Source organism: Salvelinus alpinus, chromosome 14, assembly GCF_045679555.1.
Source record: "Salvelinus alpinus chromosome 14, SLU_Salpinus.1, whole genome shotgun sequence".
In the NCBI taxonomy this organism is placed as follows: Eukaryota; Metazoa; Chordata; class Actinopteri; order Salmoniformes; family Salmonidae; genus Salvelinus; species Salvelinus alpinus.
In genome coordinates, this window is record NC_092099.1 from 35,213,578 (window position 1) to 35,241,284 (window position 27,707).

A 27,707-nucleotide genomic window follows, 5' to 3' on the forward strand; every position below is an offset into this window, starting at 1 on the left:
AGGCAGGCAGGCAGGCAGGCAGGCAGGCAGGCAGGCAGGCAGGCAGGCAGGCAGGCAGGCAGGCAGGCAGGCAGGCAGGCAGGCAGGCAGGCAGGCAGGCAGGCAGGCAGGCAGGCAGGCAGGCAGGCAGGCAGGCAGGCAGGCAGGCAGGCAGGCAGGCAGGCAGGCAGGCAGGCAGGCAGGCAGGCAGGCAGGCAGGCAGGCAGGCAGGCAGGCAGGCAGGCAGGCAGGCAGGCAGGCAGGCAGGCAGGCAGGCAGGCAGGCAGGCAGGCAGGCAGGCAGGCAGGCAGGCAGGCAGGCAGGCAGGCAGGCAGGCAGGCAGGCAGGCAGGCAGGCAGGCAGGCAGGCAGGCAGGCAGGCAGGCAGGCAGGCAGGCAGGCAGGCAGGCAGGCAGGCAGGCAGGCAGGCAGGCAGGCAGGCAGGCAGGCAGGCAGGCAGGCAGGCAGGCAGGCAGGCAGGCAGGCAGGCAGGCAGGCAGGCATGTTGTGTTGCGGTCATAACACTCAGGTTAAGTTAATTAGTAATTTAATAAGTAATTAGTTATCTAAATGCTACATCTGAAGGGAGAGGATGTCTAGTTTATCTTCTCATCACTGAGCCTCAGTTGGCGTTAGCTGATGTAGTGTAACGTGCATGCGCGTGTGTGTCTGAGTATAATGTGATGTGAGTGCCCCGGTGACAGCACCAGGGGATGTGTTTTACACCACTAGACAGGAATGTTATTGGATGCCATGGAGACACCGACAGATAATCTCATTTAAATGTGTAGCTTTTCATATCGCAGTCAAAACAGGAAATAGAAAACGCTCTCCATGTCTGCACCAGGAACACGTAAAAATGACTGCTTTATTTTTAGGATCGTCCTGTTACTGGCCTGTATCATGGTGGAAAGAGAATGAAAGCTCTTTGTTGTCTAGATCAGTGTTTCCCAACCAGGGGTACTAGGACAACCAGGGATACTAGGACCACTAGGGGTACTAGGACAACCAGGGGTACTATGACCACCAGGGGTACTAGGACAACCAGGGGTACTAGGACCACTAGGGGTACTAGGACCACTAGGGGTACTAGGACCACCAGGGGTACTAGGACAACCAGGGGTACTAGGACAACCAGGGGTACTAGGACCACTAGGATTACTAGGACAACCAGGGGTACTAGGACCACTAGGGGTACTAGGACCACTAGGGGTACTAGGACCACTAGGGGTACTAAGACAACCAGGGGTACTAGGACCACTAGGGGTACTTGGACAACCAGGGGTACTAGGACCACTAGGGGTACTTGGACAACCAGGGGTACTAGGACAACCAGGGGTACTAGGACCACTATGGGCACTAGGACCATTATGGGTACTAGGACCACTATGGGTACTAGGACCACCAGGGGTACTAGGGCAACCAGGGGTACTAGGACAACCAGGGGTACTAGGACCACTAGGGGTACTTGGACCACTATGGGTACTAGGACCACCAGGGGTACTAGGACCACTATGGGTACTAGGACCACCAGGGGTACTAGGGCAACCAGGGGTACTAGGGCAACCAGGGGTACTAGGACCACTAGGGGTACTTGGACCACTATGGGTACTAGGACCACCAGGGGTACTAGGACCACTAGGGGTACTTGGACCACCAGGGGTACTAGGACCACTAGGGGTACTTGGACCACCAGGGGTACTTGGACCACCAGGGGTACTTGCCCTATCCACACAGGATACTTGAGAAGACTCAAGAGACCATAGGTCTACTTCAGGGATATCCCCCGGGAAGAGCAAAGTTCAGTTGGTGGTACAGTAACTACAGTATCTAGACCACTAGTGTAGATAGAGCTTTGGCACATGTGAAAAAACAGCAACCTTATTTTGAAGTTGTCTAGGAAATGAGATGAAGGCTGTTTGGAGCTGCCAGCTGTTGTTATCATGTTGTGTCATGGAGTTTGCTGATTTCTATTGCTGCGTTTTAGAGTGACGTTCTTTCATCCTGTTAGCTTTTATTTAGGCAGTCAGCTTTTACTGTGAACTATTGTAATGCTAGCTTGTTGCTCTATTGTGTTAGCTTGTGCTGTTGTGCTAGCTGCAGTGCAGTGTAGTGGGAGTGTAGTGTGTGCTCCTTATGATTGTGTTTTTGCCTAGTGATGTGATGTGGTTCTTGTGTGGTCCTAGCTGACAGCTCCTAGCTCCTCTCTCTTGGCCTGTGTGTTGTTATGTTACTACTCCACAGGGGGTTCCATTCCGCTAACACAGTTAGCTAACGCTAGCTAATGCTGTTTTGAATGAAAACGATTTTTACCTACACACTGAAGAAGGCTGCAAAGTTGAAACGTCACTATGTACACTATGAAGTAAGCTTTATCTTTTTGAGTGCAGACCCATCACACCTAGCTAACATTATTGGATTCAGCCAGTGTTGTCTATACATTCTCATTCCGGCTGTAATCTCTTGGATCAGAGACGGAGACAGTGTTTGACATCTCTGGCTTTGTGGAGCCTTTGGCAAGCCCCTGGACTGCACAGTGATACAGCTAGATCTGATGCAACACTACAACACATGCATGCGAACTTGAAATCATGCAGGCACACACGCAAACATACACACACAGGAACCCACAGCAAACACACACACACACACACACACACACACACACACACACACACACACACACACACACACACACACACACACACACACACACACACACACACACAGGAACCCACTGTGTGTGTGGGAACAGCTGGATAAACTCAATTTGATTTCATTTCCGTAATATTCCTGCCAGTGCTGAGTCAGAGGAGTTTCGCAGCCTCATGGTTTTGCATGTGTGTGTCTCTGTGTGTATGTGTCAATGGGTTGGTTCTTCTATCCTTGTGGGGACCTAAAGTTTAGGGTTAGGGTTTAGGGAAAGTAGGATTCTGAATGTAAATCAATTTTTGGTCTCCACGAGGATAGAAAAACAAAGCGCATGTTTGTGTGTGTACCGATGGGTCATTTCCAGGATCATTTGTAGCCTTTGTTGTGGAGTGGAGAACTTATTTTCTCTGGGGTCATCTGTAAACCACTCTGCTCATACTCTGCTCTGTCAATGTTAAAAGGCCTCTCTCCCAGCCACTGACCCCCTGCCGTGTGCTGGCTAACTGTAGCTGTAAGCCGGAGACAGAACACCAGAAGCCTGTTTTATGAGAGGTTTAAACTGTTTGGAGGTGTTCTGCTCTGTTTATGAAAGGATTTGGATTGTTTTAAAGCATTTTGGCTAACTGCTAGTGTAAGCCAGGGAGGGAACACCACAATCCTGTTTTTATTAAGGGTTTTTGGAGGGTTTGGTGGCTGTTTTGTCATGCTGGACTGAACTAGATTGAGATTCAGGTTGTGTGTGTTTATGTTTTGCATAAGTACAGTACAGTGCTGGGAGAGGACGTGTTTATGGGAAAGCTAATGAGTAGTTTGTCCCCATAGGGCATTCTGTTTCTTACACTACACTAGACACAAACAGTCATAAACACTGACTCACTGACTCGTGTAATGTAAATATGAATACCATTATGCAACACATTTACATTTACATTTAAGTCATTTAGCAGACGCTCTTATCCAGAGCGACTTACAAATTGGAAAGTTCATACATATTCATCCTGGTCCCCCCGTGGGGAATGAACCCACAACCCTGGCGTTGCAAGCGCCATGCTCTACCAACTGAGCCACACGGGACCACAGGGGGTCCCGTTACTACTACAGCGCCTCGCGTCATAGCCAAATAGTGTTCCTTGTTGAGTCTACGCTACAGACAACGTAGGCCTATTGACTGACTGGCTAACTGACCGACTGAAAGCCAATGCGACCTGAACATAAGGAATGGCTATTTAAGTTATCCTGCTCCCCCCCAGCAGCATACATAGTAGAGACAACCCATAGCATTGAGTGTCCATACCTGACATACCCCTAAACCCTCACCTCTGCTCACCTTCCCACATCCCAACAGAGAAATCACACTCAAGCGGGCATGACCGAAGAGCTAAAACACCCCTCGTTCTTGGACCACTTGGACCACTCCTCCTTTTGGCTGGTGGTGGCGACCCGCTCAGTGGATCGGTCCACAACACATTGTTACAATGCAGATAGTGCTCTTTGCCTTCTCCCTCTTAAGTTGAATTGGTTTATAAAATATTAAAATGTCTATTTTCCTATGTAAACAAAAGCTGCTTAACAAGTCTTCCTCCCATTGGATATATCCATGAATAAGGTCCAACACACATCTCATCTGACACCTTTATTGAAGTTTCCATCCACATGGATCTTTGTCAGCTCTAGATGGGTGACACTCTGGACATCCCATTCATCTCTCTCTGATCTGCATCTCTCAGTGTCAGTCGTCATGCTGTCCCAGGCTGTGTGTAATAATATATAGCTGTGTGTATTCACAGTCGGAACCAGCTGTGTGCTCTGCCAGCCTGCCTGTGTGGGTTGCCCCTACGAGTCCTCAATGCCAGCAACAACAAGCTGGTGTGTATACCTGAGGCCATCGGTCAGCTCAGGAGCCTCATGGAGCTGGTAAGACTTTCTCTCTCTCTCCCTCTAAATGCCAGTGTCAGACTCAGCTCTTAGTTTCCTGTGTGAGTTCCTGGCCAAGCTTAGCCTTACGTAACTGTACTGTTCTTCACTGAGGGGTGAAATGAATGGAACCAGCCCTAATGGAGCAAGCGCTGCCTGCAAACAGGAAACAGGGGAGGAGTGGAGACTTTGTTTGACTCCATGTGAGGAGACAGGCTAGACCAGTGGAATAGGAAGCAGTGTGGCTGTAATAGGGATGTGTCATGAGCCACATAAACCCCTTACCATAGCTTCTGTACACCAGGGGTGACCAACCATCCTCCTGGAGAGCTACTGGGTTTACAGACCAGACCTTCTCTAACACACCTGATTCTACTAATCTGCTGCTCATCATTACCTTGATTAGTTACCAAAATCCTGCACACGCACCAGAAAGTGATATATGTGTTTGAGTTAACGCTGTGCGTTGTGCCCCCTACAGGATGTGAGCTGTAATGAGATCACTGCTCTGCCCCGTCACATCGGCCGACTCAAGGCCCTCCGAGAACTCAACGTCCGCAGGAACCTGCTCTGTGTCCTTCCTGAAGGTGAGTTTAACCTCTGTTCACAAGAGGTTAAACTCTTGTGAACAGGAAAACTTCCACAGGTGCGTCTAGAAAATATCAATCTACTCCATGCTGTATTGCAAGCCCAGCCAAATAAGAGCCAGACAGATCTACAATAACTGTGTCTGTGTCTAAGACAGATTTATGGTGTCTATGATCCAGTCTCCAGGTATGTCTCATGGCCCAGGGGTATTGAGCAGTACTAATCTTTGTGAGTTGAGATGTCTAGCAGAGCAGTGTTTCCCAACTCCAGTCCTTAAGTACCTCCAACAGCACACATTTTTGTTGTAGCCCTCAGAAAATGTGTGCTCATTGAGGGCTTGATGATAGGTTGACAAGTTGAATCAGGTGTGCCTGTCCGGGGCTACAACAAAAAGGTGTGCTGTTGGGGGTACTGAAGGACTGGAGTTGGGAAACACTGCTATAGAATAAAATACATATGTGACAGGAGAGCTCTCTAAGTCCCAGAGATGCCGCCCATCGTCTGTCAGAACCTGGCAACCTCTCGTTGTCTGAATGGTGGACGAGTATTATTCTGAACATTCTTCCTACATATTTTCCCCGGCTGCGTCTCTGTTGTAGATTTACAGTCTGTGATTTCTGATCATGCTGCAGATGCTCCATCTATCCTCTCTGGGTTTGATTGATGAGCTTGGATCTGGCCAGGCGGCTCGACTCCCATGGGTGGAGGACAGGAGTGGAGACAGGGCATTGGACGAGAGCCCTGGGGAGGATGGGGGATGTTGGGAAATATAGTTTTAGATTGTTTGTTGAACTTTTGGGGCATCACTCCTTAAATGTATTTTGGAGAGACCCCCTAGCTGGGCCATCAAAGCACAAAATGATTGTAGTTGACCTGCCAAAAAGTGTTTCTTTGTTGTTTTTTTGTTGTTACCTATACAGTAGGTGATATGGATGATCCCATGGGTGGAGGACAGGAGTGGAGACAGGGCATTGGACGAGAGCCCTGGGGAGGATGGGGGATGTTGGGAAATATAGTTTTAGATTGTTTGTTGAACTTTTGGGGCATCACTCCTTAAATGTATTTTGGAGAGACCCCCTAGCTGGGCCATCAAAGCACAAAATGATTGTAGTTGACCTGCCAAAAAGTGTTTCTTTGTTGTTTTTTTGTTGTTACCTATACAGTAGGTGATATGGATGATGAAAATATTGTTGAGATTTCCCCCTTGTTATACTGAATGATGGTAAAAAAAATCCCTCATAGAAGTTATTCTAAGGGGTGACCTTGAGGGAAGAGGACGTACGAGACTTTCTCATTTCAGCTAATTAAGAGAAGTAGTGTACTCTGCTGGTTGGTTTTAAAAATAATATTTGGGGCTCTCCTTCATGGCCTCCCAGCTAAGATTATCTCTGTCGTCTCAGAGGGATTTTAATTTGAAAAGGTTGTCAGAGAGATAAAGTCATAATTGTTTTGCTTGAATTACGACCTCTTGGGGAATGTGTTGCTGGCACACAATTGCTGAGACTCTCTCGCTCTGTCTTTGTTACTATTTCTCTGTTACTCTCTCTCACTCTTTCTCACTCTCTGTCATTGACCTCTCACTGTCTATTTTCTCTATCTATCTGATTTCAGGAATACTTTGTCCCATTTTTCCCATAAAATGCATGTGATACGACAAAGCTACACCAGTTACACCCAGCCTAATAGCTGCTATTTATTTTATCAGTATTTTCCAATGTAAGTCTGTGGTTTTCTTCTGTTTCCTAACATTGTCTCTTCTCTCATATTGACTGGGTCATAGTGGTTTGTGCTGAGCTTAGCGCCTAGGATACGTTCCTCCAGTTTATTTTTAACTTTTGGCAAGGTCCACGTTAGCCGAACTTTGGCATTGAGGGAGTCTTGAAGTATCAGGGCTGCCTCTGCTGGGCTCTGTGGGTTTTTAGTGGGGAAAAGTTCTGTCTGATGATCCCAGTGCACAAACAAACACACACACACACACACACACACACACACACACACACACACACACACACACACACACACACACACACACACACACACACACACACACACACACACACACACACACAACAACAATTACTCCTCTAACTCTAGGGACTGTGTGTTCGTCCCTCAGACTTGGCGGAGCTTCCCCTGGTGAAGTTTGACTTTTCCTGTAACAAGGTGTCTACCATCCCAGTGAGCTACAGGAAGATGGCCCAGCTCCAGAACCTACAGCTGGAGAACAACCCCCTACAGAGCCCCCCTGCACAGGTCGGTCTGGGGCTACGGCTGTCTCCACAGCTTTGCATGACATACGGAGCAATGGAATATAGCATTCATCATACGTCTCTGTGTTCTGCTATTTGTGTACCTTCTACTTTTGTATCTGTCATCTACTTGCTCTAATTCACCCACTGATGATCTGTTTTCTAGATCTGCATGAAAGGCAAAGTTCACATATTTAAGTACCTGAGCATCGAGGCATGTCGAAGTGACAAGATGCCTGATTCTCTCTACCTGCCTGTCATGGAGCGCCTCAGCCTATCACGACCCGCCACCGGCAGGTGAGTTGCTATGCCAACCCTAACGGAGGCAACTGTTAGTGCTGGGCTGGTTCAAAAGCCTGCACACACTTTGGCTCTCCAGGACCACTGATTTACCACTGTGTATTGTGCCAGATTCTCCATCAGACCTGGGTTCAAATACTATTTCAAGTGTCTCAATTACTTTCATATACATTTGAAGTAGGTATTCAGATATATTTTATTTGAAAAGACAGGTAGTTGAACATTAAAATGTATTTGGAAATGCACTTTGAAAGTATATTGAAATACTCAAATACACTGACGCATATACACTCCCATGCATTTAACCCAGGTGTTTGAAAATAGTATTTGAAATAAGTATTTGAAGATTGTCAAATACAATTTGTCAGACTATTTGGTTTTTACAAATAACCATTCAACTAACCATGAACTAATACACCAGATAAAACTTAGTTTTTCAATTTAAATGATTATACAAAAGTCTTGCAACTAATATAATGTTATATATATGGGGGATACAACCATCCCAGCTCTGCAGATTTTGTTGCGAAGAAACAGAATCATTAGATCATTTGTTTTGGTACTGTCCATATGTAGCTTGTTTTTGGTCGCAGGTTCAAGAATGGCAGAAGAATTGCAACATTTACCCGGAGCTAACTCTGCAAATAGCACTGCTGGGTGATTTAAAAAGTCATAGTCATTCGATTAATAATATAATAATACTCTTAGCAAAAAAATGTATCTTTAATTTACAATATGTAGAATCTATGAGATAGAAAGGTTCAGAACTTTTGTGAAACATCACAGCACAGTTGAAAAAGATATGGCAAATAGAAATCAAAACTCGATGGTCTTCAGAGATAGATGGGAGGGGTTGAGTGGAGCTGAAGGATGGGACTACAAACAAACAAAAGATAACAATTGTAAACTATACTGTGTCAGTAAAATGTATATAGTATGTAAAAGCTGGAAGTAGAAGATTAGATGACTAAGAGTTGTTGTGCATTAGTTTACTCCAATTAGGGGATGGATGGTAGGGTTAGGGGTAAATAATAATGGAAAATATATATAAAAAATGTACAGCACCAGTCAAAAGTTTGGACACAGCATCTCATTACAGGGTTTCTCTTTATTTTTTTACTATTTTCTACATTGTAGAATAATAGTGAAGACATCAACACATATGGAATCATGTAGTAACCAAAAAAGTGTAAAACAAATCAAAATATATTGTATATTTGAGATTCTTCATAGTAGCCATCCTTTGCCTTGATGACAGCTTTGCACACTCTTGGCATTCTCTCAACCAGCTTCACCTGGAACGCTTTTCCAACAGTCTTGAAGGAGTTCCCACATATGCTGAGCACTTCTTGGCTGCTTTTCCTTCACTCTGCAGTCCAACTCATCCTAAACTATCTCAATTGGATTGAGTTCGGGTGATTGGGGAGGCCAGGTCATCTGATGCAGCACTCCATCACTCTCCTTCTTGGTCAAATAGCCCTTACACAGCCTGTAGGTGTATTGGGTCATTGTCCTGTTGAAAAACAAATGATAGTCCCACTAAGAGAAAACAAGATGGGATGGCGTATCGCTGCAGAATGCTGTGGTAGCGATACTGGTTAAGTGTGCCTTCAATTCTAAATAAATGAAGGCCTGATTCACACAGTCTCCTCTGAACAGCTAATTTTGAGATGTGTCTGTTACTTGAACTCTGTGAAGCATTTATTTTGGCTGCAATCTGAGGTACGGTTAACTCTAATGAACTTATTCTCTGCAGCAGAGGTAACTCTGGGTCTTCCTTTCCTGTCGTGGCCCTCATGAGAGCTAGTTTCATCGTAGCGATTGATGGTTTTTGCGATCTTGTCTCATCTCCCCAACGGGCTCGGGAGGCGAAGGTCGAGTCATGCCTCTTTCGAAACATGATCCGCCAAACCGCGCTTCTTAACACCCGTCCACTTAACCCGGAAGCCAGCCGCACCAATGTGTCGGAGGAAACACTGAGTTCACCTGGCAGGGGCCCGGCCTACCACAAGGAGTCGCTAGAGCGCGATGAGCCAAGTTAAGCTCCCCCCAGCAAAACCCTCCCCTAACCTGGTCGATGCTGGGCCAATTGTGCGCCGCCCTATGGGTCTCCGAATCACGGCCAGGTTTTGATACAGCCCGGGATCGAACCCGGTTGTGTAGTGACGTCTCAGACCGCTGCGCTACTCGGGAGGCCCCGAAGGTTTATATATATATTTTTAACTGAAATTTCACATTTACATAAGTATTCAGACCCTTTACTCAGAACTTTGTTGAAGCACCTTTGGCAGCGATTACAGCCTCGAGTCCTCTTGGGTATTTACATTTACATTTACATTTAAGTCATTTAGCAGACGCTCTTATCCAGAGCGACTTACAAATTGGTGCATTCACCTTATGATATCCAGTGGAACAACCACTTTACAATAGTGCATCTAACTCTTTTAAGGGGGGGGGTTAGAAGGATTACTTTATCCTATCCTAGGTATTCCTTAGAGGTGGGGTTTCAGGTGTCTCCGGAAGGTGGTGATTGACTCCGCTGACCTGGCGTCGTGAGGGAGTTTGTTCCACCATTGGGGTGCCAGAGCAGCGAACAGTTTTGACTGGGCTGAGCGGGAACTGTACTTCCTCAGAGGTAGGGAGGCGAGCAGGCCAGAGGTGGATGAACGCAGTGCCCTTGTTTGGGTGTAGGGCCTGATCAGAGCCTGAAGGTACGGAGGTGCCGTTCCCCTCACAGCTCCGTAGGCAAGCACCATGGTCTTGTAGCGGATGCGAGCTTCAACTGGAAGCCAGTGGAGAGAGCGGAGGAGCGGGGTGACGTGAGAGAACTTGGGAAAGTTGAACACCAGACGGGCTGCGGCGTTCTGGATGAGTTGTAGGGGTTTAATGGCACAGGCAGGGAGCCCAGCCAACAGCGAGTTGCAGTAATCCAGACGGGAGATGACAAGTGCCTGGGTATGACGCTACAAGCTTGGCACACCTGTATTTGGGGAGTTTCACCCATTCTTCTCTGCAGATCCTCTCAAGCTCTGTCAGGTTGGATGGGGAGCATCGCTGCACAGCTAATTTCAGGACTCTCTAGAGATGTTTGATCGGGTTCAGGTCCGGGCTCTGGCTGGGCCACTCAAGGACATTCAGAGACTTGTCCTAAAGCCACTCCTGCATTGTCTTGGCTGTGTGCTTAGGGTCATTGTCCTGTTGGAAGTTCAACCTTCACCCCAGTCTGAGGTCCTGAGCACACTGGAGCAGGTTTTCATCAAGGATCTCTCTGTACTTTGCTCCGTTATTCTTTCCCTCGATCCTGACCAGTCTCCCAGTCCCTGCCACTGAAAAACATCCCCACAGCATGATGCTGCCACCACTATGCTTCACCGTGGGGATGGTGCCAGGTTTCCTCCAGACGTGACACTTGGCATTCAGGCCAAAGAGTTCTTAGTTTCAATCTTGGTTTCATCAGACCAGAGAATCTTGTTTTTCATGGTCTGAGAGTCATTAGGTACCCTTTGGCAAACTTCAAGCGGGCTGTCATGTGCCTTTTTACTGAGGAGTGCCTGAGGAGTGCCTTTTTACACACTATCATAAAGGCCTGATTGGTGGAGTGCTGCGGAGATGGCTGTCCTTCTGGAAGGTTCTCCCATCTCCACAGAGGAACTCTGGAGCTCATTCAGAGTGACCATCGGGATCTTGGTCACCTCCCTGACCAAGGCCCTTCTCCCCCGATTGGTCAGTTTGGCCGGTGGTTCCAAACTTCTTCCATTTAAGAATTATGGAGGCCAATGTGTTCTTGGGGACCTTCAATGGTGCAGATATTTTTTGGTACCCTTCCCCAGGTCTGTGCCTCGACACAATCCTGTCTCGGAACACTATGGACAATTCCTTTGACCTCATGGCTTGGTTTTTGCTCTGACATGCACTGTGAACTGTGGGACCGTATATAGACAGGTGTGTGCCTTTCCAAATTATGTCCAATGAGTTGAATTTACCACAGGTGGACTCCAATCAATTTGTATAAACATTTCAAGGATGATCAATGAAAACACAATGCAACTGAGCTCAATTCTGAGTCTCATAGGAAAGGGTCTGAATACTTATGTAAATAAGTTTACATTTTTAAAAACCTGTTTTTGCTTTGTTATTATGGGGTATTGTGTGTAGATTGATGAAGAAAAAGTTATTTCATCAATTTTAGAATAAGGCTGTAATGTAACAAAATGTGGAAAAAAGGGAGATGGTCTGAACACTTTCCGAATGCATTGTATATTTTATATATATGGTATATATTTACAAACAAATATATGGGGGATTGGAAATGATGCAGACAATTACATTGATGGAAGCTGATCTGCCCCCTAAAAAATACAAAATAATAAAAAAAAATAAACAAAACAATACATAATAATAATTACCATTCAAATACTCAAATAAAAGTACTTGTTTTGGGCTTTGTATTTGAAAATACTCCAATACACAGAAAAAGTTCTTTAAATACCAGATACCCAAATACAAATGTATTTGAACCCAGGTCTGTTTTCCATTTTAGTGCTGTGGCTGAGCCTTCCTCTCTGTGTGTATGAGAGTGTTTTGCAGGGAGGGAGGATCTTATGTTCTGTAATGTGTCTACTGAGGTATACAGTACTGCCTTCAAGATGCCTGACCGTTGTTTTCAAGGTAATCTTCTCATGTTCACATACGCTGATTTATGGACGTCTATATCTGGGTTGCATCCGGTTTACACGGACCAACATCACATGCGCACTAGCATTCAGCGTGCAAAGGGAGCAGCTTGAGCAGCGACGACGACATCACATCATCCAAATGCATGGCAGACATGGGATGAATATAAAATGTTAATATCTTCGGCTGTGGGTGATGGAAATGTTTTTTGCCTCATGACAATTATTTGAATAATTCAATGGATGGTTTGTGTACAAAGGTGATTATTACAAAGGTCTTATTAGGAATTTTCATATCTCCCTTCTCTTTGTGGCCATCAATGGAAGTTGTCTTTCTGGGCTGGGCATCAGTTAAATTGCAGTACCGAAAGCAAGACTGTAGGAGCAGTCGAAACCGTGCCTCTAGACTGGAAACCTGGGCCCTTGAATGTGCCCTTTTAATGCCAGCCCCCACCCCTATAACCCACCCCACTGCAACGCGTGGGCAGGAAAATGGTTCCTTTTGTCCGGGAGAGCTTAGAGACTCACATTCACATCCCTCTCACATACACACACTGGCAATAGAGGAAAAGAGCAGTGGAACTATTTATAATACAGCCATAGAGAGACCCACAGTACTGGAACCCAACAGACTTGTCCAGTGTTCCAGTAGAACTACATTCACATGGACTCTCTTATGACTGGTATATTGAATGATGATAATGATTGAGAAGGTGTGAGGCCAGAATGGGATAGATATGAATGAAGATAAGGACAGATATGCCATATGCTTCACAGTGATCAGTGAGCATGCTCCCTAGGGATGCAAATGTAGGTGGCCTAGAAACAACGAGACGTGTGTGTGTGTGTGTGTGTGTGTGTGTGTGTGTGTGTGTGTGTGTGCGTGCGTGCGTGCGTGCATCTGTGTGTGTGAGAAGTGTATCTCAGACCACATCACCGTTCATTTGTCTGGAGACTCCGTTAGTAGATCACTTCCCTTGAAGGTAGCTTCTGTGTGTGTGTGTGTGTGTGTGTGTATGTGTGTGTGTGTGTGTGTGAGAGTTTATGAGAGCATCTGAGTGTGTGTGAGAGAGAGCGAGAGAAAAAGAGAGAGTGACAGTCCTGCTGTGTCTGTGTGATCGGAGCGATTAGACGCTGCTATCTGTCATTTTCTCCTCTTTCCTCTCTTCTCCGCGTGCCTTTTTACCTCCTGACCCTGACCATCCCATAATCCTTCTCTCTCACCCTCACCCCTCTCTTCTCAGCACGGAGGACATTGACCAGAATAAGAAACAGGACACTGACTCAGGAGTTGGCAGCGACAACGGGGACAAGAGACTGTCTGCCACCGAGGTAGGATGAAGGGGGTGTTTGTGTGTGTGTGTTCACTTGCATGCATGCACACGCTTACACTCATGCATGCACATACTGTATTTGTGTAACATATGCATTGTGTATTCTATAGTATGCATTAACAAACAAAAAAAAAACATTGTTTTTGTTTTGCGTCATAAGTTGAACGTTTAGAAATGTACATGAATGTAAGGTTATGCAAGAAAGAACACATCTGCCTGGTGATGTTGAATAGTCACCAGCTCTTCAAAGCCGCTCTGGACTCAGTTGAGCACACAGCCACAGCCTGATATCTTTCTATCATTTGTTTGTTCTTTTTTTCTTTCTTACTTTCATATACACTTGTTCACCATGACATCACTGTGTTTTGTGGTGATCAAAGTAATGAATAAGATGGATATTGTCAGGTATGACACGACAGTTCTCTAGAACGACGCGTTTGGGACGTGTTGTTGAAGAGAACCCAATTATGAGTATCTGTTCACCAGTATGTTGAAATCTTTTTTTTGTAGCTGAAACATTTGGCTTATTCTGACTGAAATACATACGGTTACGTTGTAGCAGTTGTAGAGATGCTTTGATTTGGTTTCTGGAACAGAAATGTTTGCTAGTGTTTCTGGTAACTGAGCTGTGTGGATGTTTCAGCCTTCAGATGAGGACAGCTTGAGTCTCAATGTCCCCATGTCCCACATCACAGAGGAGGAGGGGCTAAGCAAAGACGACTCCAGCGAACACATCAGCGCTCTAACAGGTAAACCCCCCCAAACACACACACACGCACGCACGCACGCACGCACGCACACACACGCACGCACACGCACACACACGCACATACAAACACACACTTTTTTGACACCACACTCCACAAAGCAAGTCCTGCAAGCTCTAGTTTTATCTTATCTTGATTATTGTCCAGTCATATGGTCAAGTGCTGCAAAGAAAGAGCTAGTTAAGCTGCAGCTGGCCCAGAGGGCTAATATGGCTGAGAGTTGAGGAAAGACTTGACTGCGTCACTTTTTGTTTTTATAATAAACATTAATGTGTTGGATATTCCAAATTGTTTGCATACTCAACTTACACAAAGTACTGACACACATACTTGCCCCACCAGACATGCTACCTGGGGTCCAGAACAAATTCATGAAAATGTACAGTAATATACAGAGCCATGAGTGCATGGAATTCCCTTCCATCTTATAAAGCACAAGTGAACAGCAAACCTGGTTTAAAAAACAAATAAAGCAACACCTCACAGCACAAAGCCTCTCTCCCATGTGACCTACTTGTTGTATGTACTGACATGTATTTGTAACTGATAGATGTGCACAAAATGAAAGTAACCAAGTAACCACTGAATGATTCCTAGTCCAACATATGACTAGACACTCAGTGTGGATATCTCAACCTCAGTTTGTCAATGAGTAACCGTCCAGCCCTGATAACAGCCCCACCTGAATGGGAGAAGGGGACAGCCAGCAGGGCTGCCTGTGTGAGGCACAATTTCTGTCTCTCCGGATGCCAGACATTGTCAGGTTGGGATAACACAGTAACACAGCCCAGACAGATACTGTAGAGAGGCCTCTGGTTTATGTCCCTATTTGCCACCAGAGGAAACAGAGGATAGAACCATTGTCACTGTTGTGCTAAAGGGAGGAAATGGGATATAAGAGATGTTTCCGGATCCTTCATGGTGTCTCTCTATGTGGCTCAGTGGGTCGTTTTTCCTAATTGTTGTTTTTGAGAGGGATGGAGGGAGCTCTGGGGGAGTGTTGACTCTGGCTAAACTCTGATGAGTGTGTGTGGTGGGGACAGGGAATAAAGATATACCCCAGTAAGGCTATGTCAGCACAACCAGGGAGTAGTCTGGGAGTGGGTCACTGATAGGCTGGCGGGCCTCAGACTGGGTGGGAATGGCGTTGAAAGTGAAGGTGGAGTGTGTCGTAAGAATTTCACAATGTGTGTGTTAAACGGCAGGCTAAATCAGACTGACTTAGATAAGAAGAGTTGGGGTTCGTCCCCTTTTAGTCCCTAAATCCTCTAATGGATTGGAAGACAAGGGCCTGATACAAAAAGGTTGTATTCATCCATACTGTAAAATAAAGTAGCGGACAGCAGAATACAGCTACCTCTATCCAGAGTTGTCAGAGTATCTGGGCTGTTATATTAGCAGAGCTCTGATGGATTCTCTGTAGACCTTCACTCCCGGACCAGAAGACTGGTTATTAATAGACCACCTTGAACTCTCTCAATCATGTCAGAGAGAGGCAGGCAGAGAGAGGCAGGCAGAGAGAGGCAGGCAGGCAGAGAGAGGCAGGCAGGCAGAGAGAGGCAGGCAGGCAGAGAGAGGCAGGCAGGCAGAGAGAGGCAGGCAGGCAGAGAGAGGCAGGCAGGCAGAGAGAGGCAGGCAGGCAGAGAGAGTGAGGCAGGCAGAGTGGCAGGCAGAGTGGCAGGCAGAGTGGCAGGCAGAGAGTGAGAGGGAGAGTGGCAGGCAGAGAGTGAGAGGCAGAGTGGCAGGCAGAGAGTGAGAGGCAGAGTGGCAGGCAGAGAGGGAGAGGGAGAGTGGCAGGCAGAGAGTGAGAGGCAGAGTGGCAGGCAGAGAGTGAGAGGGAGAGTGGCAGGCAGAGAGTGAGAGGCAGAGTGGCAGGCAGAGAGGGAGAGGGAGAGTGGCAGGCAGAGAGTGAGAGGGAGAGTGGCAGGCAGAGAGTGAGAGGGAGAGTGGCAGGCAGAGAGTGAGAGGCAGAGTGGCAGGCAGAGAGTGAGAGGGAGAGTGGCAGGCAGAGAGTGAGAGGCAGAGTGGCAGGCAGAGAGTGAGAGGCAGAGTGGCAGGCAGAGAGTGAGAGGCAGAGTGGCAGGCAGAGAGTGAGAGGCAGAGTGGCAGAGAGTGAGAGGCAGAGTGGCAGTGAGTGAGAGGCAGAGTGGCAGGCAGAGAGTGAGAGGGAGAGTGGCAGGCAGAGAGTGAGAGGCAGAGTGGCAGGCAGAGAGTGAGAGGCAGAGTGGCAGGCAGAGAGTGGCAGGCAGAGAGTGAGAGGCAGAGTGGCAGGCAGAGAGTGAGAGGCAGAGTGGCAGGCAGAGAGTGAGAGGGAGAGTGGCAGGCAGAGAGTGAGAGGGAGAGTGGCAGGCAGAGAGTGAGAGGGATGGTGGCAGGCAGAGAGTGAGAGGGAGAGTGGCAGGCAGAGAGTGAGAGGGAGAGTGGCAGGCAGAGAGTGAGAGGCAGAGTGGCAGGCAGAGAGTGAGAGGCAGAGTGGCAGGCAGAGAGTGAGAGGCAGAGTGGCAGAGAGTGAGAGGCAGAGTGGCAGTGAGTGAGAGGCAGAGAGAGAGAGAGGCAGAGAGGCAGGCAGAAAATAGAGGGAAAGGTTTCTAGACCATGAGTTAAATCCTACAGCAGAACTCTGATAAACCCAAATGATAAAAAAGACCAAAAAAACGATATACAGTACCAGTCAAAAGTTTGGACACACCTACTCATTCCAGGGTTTTTCTTTATTTAAAAAAATGTTCTACATTGTAGAATAATAGTGAAGACATCAAAACTATGAAATAACAATAATATGGAATCATGTAGTAACCAAACAAGTGTTAAACTGTTCCTAGGCCGTCATTGTAAATAAGAATTTGTTCTTAACTGACTTGCCCAGTTAAATAAAGGTTAAATAAATAAAATAAACAAATCAAAATATATTTTATATTTGAGATTCTTCAAAGTAGCCACCCTTTGCCTTGATGACAACTTTGCACAATCTTGGCATTCTCTCAACCAGCTTCATGAGGTAGTCACCTGGAATGCATTTCAATTAACAGGTGTGCCTTGATAAAAGTTAATTTGTGGAATTTCTTTCCTTCTTGATGCTTTTGAGCCAATCAGTTGTGTTGTGACAAGATAAAGGTGGTATACAGAAGTTAGCCCTATTTGGTAAAATACCAAATCCATATTATGGAAAGAACAGCTCAAATAAAGAACCTTGAGGGTTTTGTGGTATATGACCAATATATACAGAAGTATGTGGACACCTCTTCAAATTAGTGGATTCGGCTATTTCAGCCACACCCGTTGCTGACAGGTGTATAAAATTGAGCACACAGCCATGCATTCTCAATAGACAAACATTGGCAGTAGAATGGCCTTACTGAAGAGCTCAGTGACTTTCAACATGACACCGTCATAGGATGCACCTTTCCAACAAGTCAGTTTGTCAAGTTTCTGCCCTGCTAGAGCTGCCCCGTTCAACTGTAAGTGCTGTTATTGTGAAGTGGAAACGTCTAGGAGCAACAACGGCTCAGCCATGAAGTGGTAGGCCACACAAGCTCACAGAACGGGACTGGTGAGTGCTGAAGCGCGTATCGCGTAAACATTGTCTGTCCTCGGTTGCAACCCTCACTATTGAGTTCCAGTCTGCCTCTGGAAGCAACGTCAGCACAAGAACTGAAGCTTCATGAAATGGGTTTCCGTGGTCGAGCAGTCGCACACAATCCTAAGATAGATCACCATGTGGAATGCCAAGCGTCGGCTGGAGTGGTGTAAAGCTCACCGCCATTGGACTCTGGAGCAGTGGAAATGCATTCTCTGGAGTGATGAATCGTGCTTCACCATCTGGCAGTCCGACGGACGAACCTGCCCGAATGCATAGTGCCAATAGTAAAGTTTGGTGGAGGAGGAATAATGGTCTGGGGCTGTTTTTCATGGTTCGGGCAAGGCCCCTTAGTTCCAGTGAAGGGATATCTATAGGGATATGTATATCAATGACATTCTAGACGATTCTGTGCTTCTAACTTTGTGGCAACAGTTTGGGGAAGGCTCTTTCCGTTTCAGCATGACAATGCCCTCGTGGGATGAATTGGAATGTCAACTGTGAGCCATGCCTAATCGCCCAACATCAGGGCCCGACCTCACTAATGCTCTTGTGGCTGAATGGAAGCAAGTCCCCGCAGCAATGTTCCAACATGTAGTGGAAAGCCTTCCCAGAAGAGTGGAGACTGTTATAGCAGCAAAGAGCGGACCAACTCCATATAAATGACCATCATTTTGAAATTAGATGTTCAACGAGCAGGTGTCCACATACTTTTGGGCATGTAGTGTACCATGGCTACGGGCTGTTCTTATGCATGGCGCAACATGGAGTAGCCGTGCACCACAAACCCCCAAGGTGCGTTATTTCTATTATAAACTGGTTAGCAACGTAATTAGAGCAGTAAAAAAAAAAACTGTTTTTTGTCATACCCATGGTATTCCACGGCTTTCAGCCAATCAGCATTCAGGTCTTGAACCACCCAGTTTATAATTTTATATAGAGTACAGTTGTAATGTTGTTCTAACCAAATCCCATAAACAAGCGATCAAACACAATATTGGAATTGGTCATCGTATATATGCGACTGTGTCTCCATACAGTAAATGCCTTTGAAATGTGACATTCTCTGACCTGACCTCTAACTTCTGACCTTAATGTCTGCCCCCCTGTAGCGGACCCCCACGGGGACGGGGTGCAACTGATAGAGGAGAGCCCAACAGAGGCCCTGAAAGACCTGAAGGAACAGTTAGGCTACAGAGACTCCTCTTCGGCTCTCAGCAACCGCTTCCGCAGCTACATCAAGGCAAGGGCCTCTCTCTCTCTCTGTCGCTCTGTCTCTCTGTCTCACTCACTCACTGAAATACTTGGTTTAAAGTGACTTAGGCGAGCAACGTGCTGAATTCACCCATTTTGACATTTAGGTTTAACTCTGCCTTTAATAACTGATATTTATGAGCTGAAGCCATTATGAGCTGCACTCTTAGAAAAAAGGGTTCCAAAAAGGTTATTTGGCTGTCCTCAAAGGATGGTTCCAGGTACAACTCTATTTGCTTCCATGTGGAACCCTCTGTGGTAAGGGTTCGAGATGGAACGCAAAAGAGTTCTACCTGGAACCAAAAAGGGTTCTTCAAATGTTCTCCTATGGGGACATCCGAAGAACCCTTTTAGGTTCTAGATAGCACCTTTTTCCCCAAGAGTGTAGCTGTCTCTCGGCTGACTCTGGAGCTGTTACTAAGCGAATAATGCACCCTGTTATACACTACAGTATGACGTCCATTAAGGCTGTCTGTATTGTGAAAGATTCATAGGGTAATGGCTGTGCTGTAAATAATGAAAGAGTTTGTGTTTTTAACAAAAGGAAAAGGGCAATTCCACGCCAGGGTAACCCATTCTCCCTCTTTTATTCTCTGTCTGTCTATCAATTCAATTTAATTCAAAGGGATTTATTGGTATGGGAAACATATGTTTACATTTGCCAAATGAAGTGAAATAGATAATAAACAAATGTTAAATAAACAATCAGAAATTAACAGTAAACATTACACTCCCAAAAGATCCAAAAGAATAAAGACATTTCAAATGTCATATTATGTCTATATACAGTGTTGTACTGATGTGTAGATAGTTAAAGTACAAAAGGGAAAATAATAAACATAAATATGGGTTGTATTTACAATGGTTTTCTTCACTGGTTTCCCTTTTCTTGTGGCAACAGGTCACAAATATTGCTGCTGTGATGGCACGCGGGTATTTCACCTAATACAGTAGATATGGGAGTTTATCAAAATTGGATTTGTTCTCAAATTCTTTGTAATCTGAGGGAAATATGTTTCTCTATGGTCATACATTTGGCAGGAGGTTAAGGAAGTGCAGCTCAGTTTCTACCTCAATTTGTGGGGAGTGTGCACATAGCCTGTCTTCTCTTGAGAACCAGGTCTGCCTACGGCGGCCTCTCTCAATAGCAAGACTAATTTCACTAAGTCTGTACATAGTCAAGGCGTTCCTTAGTTTTGGGTCAGTCACAGTGGTCAGGTATTCTGCCACTGTGTACTCTCTGTTTAGGGCCAAATAGCATTCTAGTTTGCTCAGTTTTTAGGGTGAATTCTTTCCAATGTGTCAAGTAATTAACTTTTTGTTTTCTCATGATTTGGTTGGGTCTAATTGTGTTGCTGTTCAGGGCTATGTGGAGTCTGTTTTTGTTTGTTAACAGAGCCCCAGGACCAGCTTGCTTAGGGGACTCTTCTCCAGGTTCATCTCTTTGTAGGTGATGGCTTTGTTATGGAAGGGTTGATAATTACTGGGTATTCTGCTCTACATGCATTATTTGGTGTTTTGCACAGAGGGTTTTTGTTACAGAGTTCTGCATTCACAGTCTCAGTTTGGTATTTGTCGCATTTTGGGAATTTTTAGTTGGTGAGTGGACCCCAGACCTCACAACCATAAAGGGCAATGGGTTCTATAACTGATTCAAGTATTTTTAGCCAGATCCTAATTGGGATGTAAAAGTGTATGTCCCTTTTGATGGCGTAGAAGGCCCTTCTTGCCTTGTCTCAGATCGGTCACAGCTTGTGGAAGTTACCTGTGGTGTTTATGTTTAGGCCTATCCCTCTCTAGCTATCCCTGTCTCTCTTTCTCTCTCCCCCTCTCCCTCCCCTGCTGTCCCATGTGTGTGTGACAGTGAAAGGCAGTGTGGTATAATATCCAACCCCATGTGGAGTGTGTCAGCAGATCTTTAAGGGAGGGAGGGAGGAAGGAAGGGAGGCACACTGGCCTGCTTATACACTCTCACTCACTAGGAAAAATGTAAGTGAACCGCAGCCAATCGCTGGCTTGTTCTCTGGATCATGTGACTTGACTGCAGCTGGTGCTGATGTCGCGCACGCACGCGTGTGTGTAACTCGGTGTGTGTATGTGTGTGTTCCTGCTCGTGCAGGGACGGACGCCAGACTACGACGAGCCCCTCAGGATAGAGGAAGACACACACTGGGCCTCTGAACAGACGTGAGTATCCCTCCATCCATCTGTCTTTCATCTGTCGTTTTCCCCTCCCTCTCTCTGTCCACAGTAGTGGGTGTGTCTCTGTGTGTCAGTCTGTTTCTGTCCCCTCTATCAGTCTCTATCGCTCTCTGTGCTATACGATGTTTTTCCTCTTTATACTGTATGCTTCTATGGGCAGTACTCTTTGCCCATCTGTATTAAAGTTGATTGATGTACACTGTCAGCTCTTTACTGTTGGCTAGATTAGAAACGTCTTTGGTGACTTTTGAGAAGCTGTGCTCCTCCTAAGTTGTTCTTGGCTCTTCTATACTGTGGTTGTTGTTTTCTTAGGTGAAAGATAGAGACCCACACACTGTCGAACATGAGAATGTGGCCCAAAAAGATGCTTGGGATTTAGAAATATGCTCTTTATTTAAACAAACTATCGCCATACTATTTTCTTGCCACAGCAAAGCTATGTGTGTTCTGCTACATATCACACCACGCATATTGTTTGTGCCTTTATCTATACCAGGGCGACATTAGGTTAGCATTACATTTTTCTTTTAATGCATGACGTATTCAAAAGCATTTTTTATTGATGAAACACAGTTCTGAATTGTAAACAAGACTCACTTCCTGTTCCTTTCCCGTAGGTCAAAGGTCACAGAAGGAACGCACATTGCCATGATCAACCAGCTGAAGGAGGCTGTGGACCTACTACAAGACCCTAACAGGTGGGCTCTATTACGATTCTGTTATAATGCTGGTTATTTCTGGTTATAATACTATTACACCTTTCTCACTTTTACTATCATGCTGGCCTATCATGCTGGCCTTATTTAATAATCATTGTTACCAGCATGTTCAGGATAATTTTCAAGGTGAAATTGGTCATTGCCATGATCATCTTAAGGATTGATATCGTCATAAGCAGATCTCTATATGAAGTAACATTGGAAAGTTGCATTGTAAACTTTGGAGTACTGTTATCCTTAATGAGTCAGAGGTTACATTTCTGACCTAAACAAGTACATCCCCAAACCCAACAGATGGCTCATTGTCATATTATGCAGAGAGAGGCAGTCAAAATCTCCCACACAGCCCAACACTAACTCTGCAGAATATATTATCCACCATGCATCATCTAACCATATTTCAGGTCAATGTTGTGAGGAATTGTGGGTGAAATGTCCCACTTGGCCATATCAGAATGTTGTCATTGTAGCTACCACGATGTATTTGTTTTTTGAGTCAGAGCCCACTCTTTGTCACACACACTGTACCGCATGCTGCTCCGTCCTGCTCTGCAACATGTATATGTTAGCAATAATAAGGCATTTGGCTGTCTTACCTGGTTCTGTGAACATATAGTTCAGTACAGGGACTGGAATGACTCCAGGGCTGGCTCACTGGAGGTAAAAGACACTCATTGGGCATTGAGCTGTGAGGATCTGTGTAGTTGTCTGACCTCCCTACTCTCTGTCTGCCTCTTTCTCTCTCACTCTTTATACTCTCTGCTCTCAGAGTGAGTATGGAAACAGAGGACCTATCTGGAGTTCAGCTTTACCCTGTTGAGATGGTCATGGTGGAAGACTCTCTCAAGTAAGACTGTGTGTCTGTGTGTCTGTGTGTATGTGCGCGTTGCGTGCACACATGCATTATTTCTTACTCTCTCTCTGTCCCTCTCTCTCTCTCTCACTACAGTGGCCAAGACAGTGACGGCAGTGAAGAACAAACCACACCCAAGGTGAGACTCACATATTTGGTTTTACTGCATAATGTACACACCTTCAGTGCATTTGGAAAGTATTCAGAACCATTGACTTTTTCCACATTTTGTTATGTTACATCCTTATTTTGAAATGGATTAAATCGTTTTTTCCCCCTCATCAATCTACACACAATACCCCATAATGACAAAATAAAAACAAGTTTTTAGAAATTTTTGCAAATGTAGTAAAAAATAAAAAACATAAATATCACATTTACATAGGTATTCAGACAAATACACCTGTATTTGGGGAGTTTCTCCCATTGCTCTCTGCAGATCCTGTCAAGCTCTGTCAGTTTGGATGGGGAGCGTCGCTGCACAGCTATTTTCAGGTCTCCCCAGAGATGTTAGATTGGATTCATGTCCGGACTCTGGCTGGGCCACTCAAGGACATTCAGAGACTTGTCTCGAAGCCACTCCTACGTTGTCTTGGCTGTGTGCTTAGGGTCATTGTCCTGTTGATAGGTGAACCTTTGGCCCAGTCTGAGGTCCTGAGCGCTCTCAAGGATCTCTCTGTACTTTGCTCTGTTAATCTTTCTCTCGATCCTGACTATCTTGGTTTCATCAGACCAGAGAATTTTGCCACTCATGGTCTGAGAGTCCTTTTACTGAGGAGTGGCTTCCGTATGGCCACACTACCATAAAGGCCTGATTGGTGGAGTGCTGCAGAGATGGTTGTCCTTCTGGAAGGTTCTCCCATCTCCACAGAGGAACTCTGGAGCTCTGTCAGAGAGACCATCGGGTTTTTGGTCAACTCCCTGACCAAGGCCCTTCTCCCCCAATTGCTCAGTTTGGCCGGGTGGCCAGCTCTAGGAAGAGTCTTGGTGGTTCCAAACTTCTTCTATTTAAGAATGATGGAGGCCCCTGTGTTTTTGGTGCAGACATTTTTTGGTACCCTTCCCCAGATCTGTGCCTCGACACAATCCTGTCTCGGAACTTTACGGACAATTCCTTCGACCTCATGGCTTGGTTTTTGCTCTGACATGCACTGTCAACTGTGGGACCTTTTATATAGAAAGGTGTGTGCCTTTCCAAATCCAGTCCATTTACCACAGGTGGACTCTAATGAAGTTGTAGAAACATCTCAAGGATGATCAATGGAAACAGATGCACCTGAGCTCAATTTTGAGTCTCATAGCAAAGTGTCTGAATACTTATGTAAATAAGGTATTTCTGTTTATTTTATTTTATTTGCAATAATTTCTTCTGTATTCACTTTGTCAGTATGGGGTATTGTGTGTAGCTTGATGAGGATTCTTTAAAAAAAATCAATTTTAGAATAAGGATGAAACTTAAAACTTCTCACGAGTCACCAACCCTGATCCGGTAGCACCCCCCAACCCACCCCACTGAGTAGCATAGCTAGCATAGCGTCACAAGTAACTTGTAGCATCTAAATATCATTAAATCACAAGTCTAAGACACCAGATGAAAGATACAGGTCTTGTGAATAAAGCCACCATTTCAGATTTTTAAAATGTTTTACAGGGAAGACACAATATGTAAATCTATTAGCTAACCACGTTAGCGAAGGACACGATATTTTTACCAGGCAGATTCGGCTAGGCGCCCACGGCCAGTTCACATGCACAACAGATATGATATAACATCGTAAATTGGGTCTTACTATGGCTGATCTTTCATCAGAATGTTGATCAAAGTGTCCTTTGTCAAGATGAGTCGTTGGTTCCGTTCAGAATTGTTCCTTGCCCACTCCATTTAGCACAGGTACCGGTCGAGTGGCACGGATTTCTCAAACGTAAATACAATCCGACAACGGAACACCGCAAAACTCCCGGAAAAATTCAAATAATCTGATTAAACTATATTGAAAAAACATACATTACGATGATATGGTCACATGTATCAAACAAAATTCGACACGGAGATAGTTTGCATACATAACGCCAGCAAAACAGTACACAAACGCAGCTCAAATTCGAGCGATTCAGTAAACCGGAAGTTGTCGGTCACGCCAAAGAAATGGGTCCTATTTCACGTCAGTCCCAGATAAACAAAGAATTTCTCCTCTGACGTCCTCTTGACAACCAGAGGAAGGCGAATGAAGTGTGTTTCTGGTCATAGGGGGCACGACCATATATAGGCAGAGCTTTGAAGCCAGCATAACACATCTTGATTTTATGTTCTTGGTCATGGAAAGTGCTGTGGAATGACTTCTGTATCACTCAGAGACAAAATTGAAACGGTTTTAGAAACTAGGGATTGTTTTCTTTCCAATGGTATTATTTATATGCATATAGTAAGAGCAATAATTGAATAAGAGGCAGTTTAATCTGTAGAGCAAATTATGCTAATGCGAAAATAGCACTCCCTGTATTCTCAAGAGGTTAACAAAATGTGGAAAAAGTCAAGGGGCCTGAATACTTTCCGAATGCAATGTACGAGCACCCTTTGAGCACCTATACTGCATGACCTCTGACTATGACCATTGTGTGAGTATGTGCCCCAAATGGGTGTGTCTGACGGTGTCAAACTAAAATATATCAGCATCTGTGTTACAGACTAAGACCCCTCTCCTGAGATGGTGTGTGTTTAGTCTCCCTCCCTGAGCAAGCAGCAATGCACTTCCTATTCCTGTCTGATGTAATATAGCTCTGCTGCTCATTGGTAGTTGGATATTCTTAAGATGACTTGTTTGTAGTATAACTTATTTGAGTTGTGGTGAATGTTGTTTTGGAGCTGTATTAGAGTGTAAGCTTGTCTCCTTTGTAGAGTATAATTCTTTCTGGAAGTAAAGATTGAATTGGTGTGGTAGATGTACAAATAAGTTCCACCGGTTGGTGTGTTCTATCTAGTGGGACACTCCCGATGGAGGCTTTGAGTTCCAGAAGAAACGAGAGTTGATTCTAGAGAGGGCCAGGCTGGAGGCCCAGCTTGCATACCAACAATATGAGACACATATGTCCAACCAGGTAACCCTAGTAACAAGCCATGGGTGGCCACGCCCCCTCAGGCTTACCAGCCAATCCCTTCCTCTGACTCCCCTCATCTAGTGTCGGTGTGTGTGTGTGTGTGTGTGTGTGTGTGTTTGTGTGTGGTCACTTCATGCCCTTGACCACTGGTCCCAAGTCAGTTTTTGTGTGAAGTGTTACAGTTCCATAGAGGGCTACAGTAGGGGCAAGCTCATCCTAGATATGTGGTTAAGTGCATTAGAGGTTGAATCCGAACTCAAGATCCGTGCGTAATTGAGTTTTGGCAAAAATCTGCCATTGACTTCAATGCAAGATTGCGTGAACGTTTACTTGGATCTCAAGTTAGGATTCATTACTATGTGACCAGTAGGTGTGTTTGCTGGTGTGACCTCTATCCTGTTACCTAGCTAGCCAACCCATTACCTATTAGACCTGTGTGTCGGTCTGCTGTTTTGCATATCTGTAACTTTGATCGTACCTTTGTTTACGCTTCTAGAGGTACAGTAGATGAAGGGAATTATTTGAAGTAGGTGCTTGTATGTGTTGTGTTGATGTTTTTGTTGTGTCTGTGTGAGATTCTGTTTTGTGATGTGTGTAACATGTTTCTATAGTTTGCAGTATGTGAAGTTGACCAATAGTTTACAACAAACACCCCGACCCAGTCTGGGTCAATACCATTGAAGCTGTGGCACAGATACAGTCTCCGGCTAATGATTGGTCCTGAGCTTCAGAGCAAGACAGGGATTGGCTCACACTTTATAGGCCTAACCAAATGCTTTTGAACTTTAAAAGTTGGTTTAATTCCTCTAAAAAGCTCTAGCCGGAGGGTTGAAAACCCTATAGTGGAAACACACCAGGACCAAGGAAGAAGGAACAACAGCATAGCACATAACAAGGAGAAGACTGTGTTTGAATACTCATACTAACCATACTACTTGTGACGTAAATTGAGTATGTAGTATGCTTATTGGTCATATTATGGATATAGTTAGTATGCCAAAAGTTCCCAAAATACGACTTGTACAAGCAGTGGACACTATTTCTGTGCTTTTAGGGCCCATAATGCAATTATTCAGAAAATGGGCGTGGCTTCATAACTTTTCAGATTTGAAGAAAATGGCGGAAAATATGCAGCCGAAGTCTAACGAGCTGATACAAATTCATTGCTTTAACTAATAATGACAAATGTTAAGAAAATGTTAAGCAATGAAATAAAGTAATGACTTTTAAAATAAGTTACGTTACACGTTATTTTGGCTGACAATTTGTTAGCTACGTTAGCCTTACGAACCACATAGCATATCATTACAGCAGTTGCTTGTATGTACCGGTATGTTAGTTAACTACCTAATGTTAGTTGGCTACTAATACATCAAACTTGCCAGTATATGGACTATATGCTATCTAACTAACTGCCCAACGTTTATTGACTTGATTATTCATGTAATTCTTAGCTTAGCTAAGTGGAAGAGTTGTTGTGCGTTCTCAATGGACATTGTTAATGAAGTCGTAAGATGTCTAGCTAGTCATTTGTTATGCTAACAAGCTAGC

At 45.1% G+C, this 27,707-nt stretch overlaps 1 protein-coding gene across 1 annotated transcript in view; it reads left to right on the forward strand.

The window, feature by feature from the left end:
• The window catches only part of LOC139538850 (leucine-rich repeat and calponin homology domain-containing protein 1-like), a 92,102-nt gene that overhangs the window by 46,373 nt on the left and 18,022 nt on the right, over positions 1-27,707 (forward strand). Inside the window, exons 3-14 of the mRNA XM_071341339.1 lie at positions 4,418-4,544; positions 5,026-5,131; positions 7,249-7,385; positions 7,548-7,678; positions 13,599-13,686; positions 14,332-14,437; positions 19,145-19,275; positions 21,406-21,473; positions 22,106-22,186; positions 22,977-23,054; positions 23,157-23,199; positions 26,040-26,156. Coding sequence (XP_071197440.1) covers positions 4,418-4,544; positions 5,026-5,131; positions 7,249-7,385; positions 7,548-7,678; positions 13,599-13,686; positions 14,332-14,437; positions 19,145-19,275; positions 21,406-21,473; positions 22,106-22,186; positions 22,977-23,054; positions 23,157-23,199; positions 26,040-26,156 — 1,213 coding nt within the window. The remainder of the gene's footprint in view (positions 1-4,417; positions 4,545-5,025; positions 5,132-7,248; positions 7,386-7,547; positions 7,679-13,598; positions 13,687-14,331; positions 14,438-19,144; positions 19,276-21,405; positions 21,474-22,105; positions 22,187-22,976; positions 23,055-23,156; positions 23,200-26,039; positions 26,157-27,707) is intronic.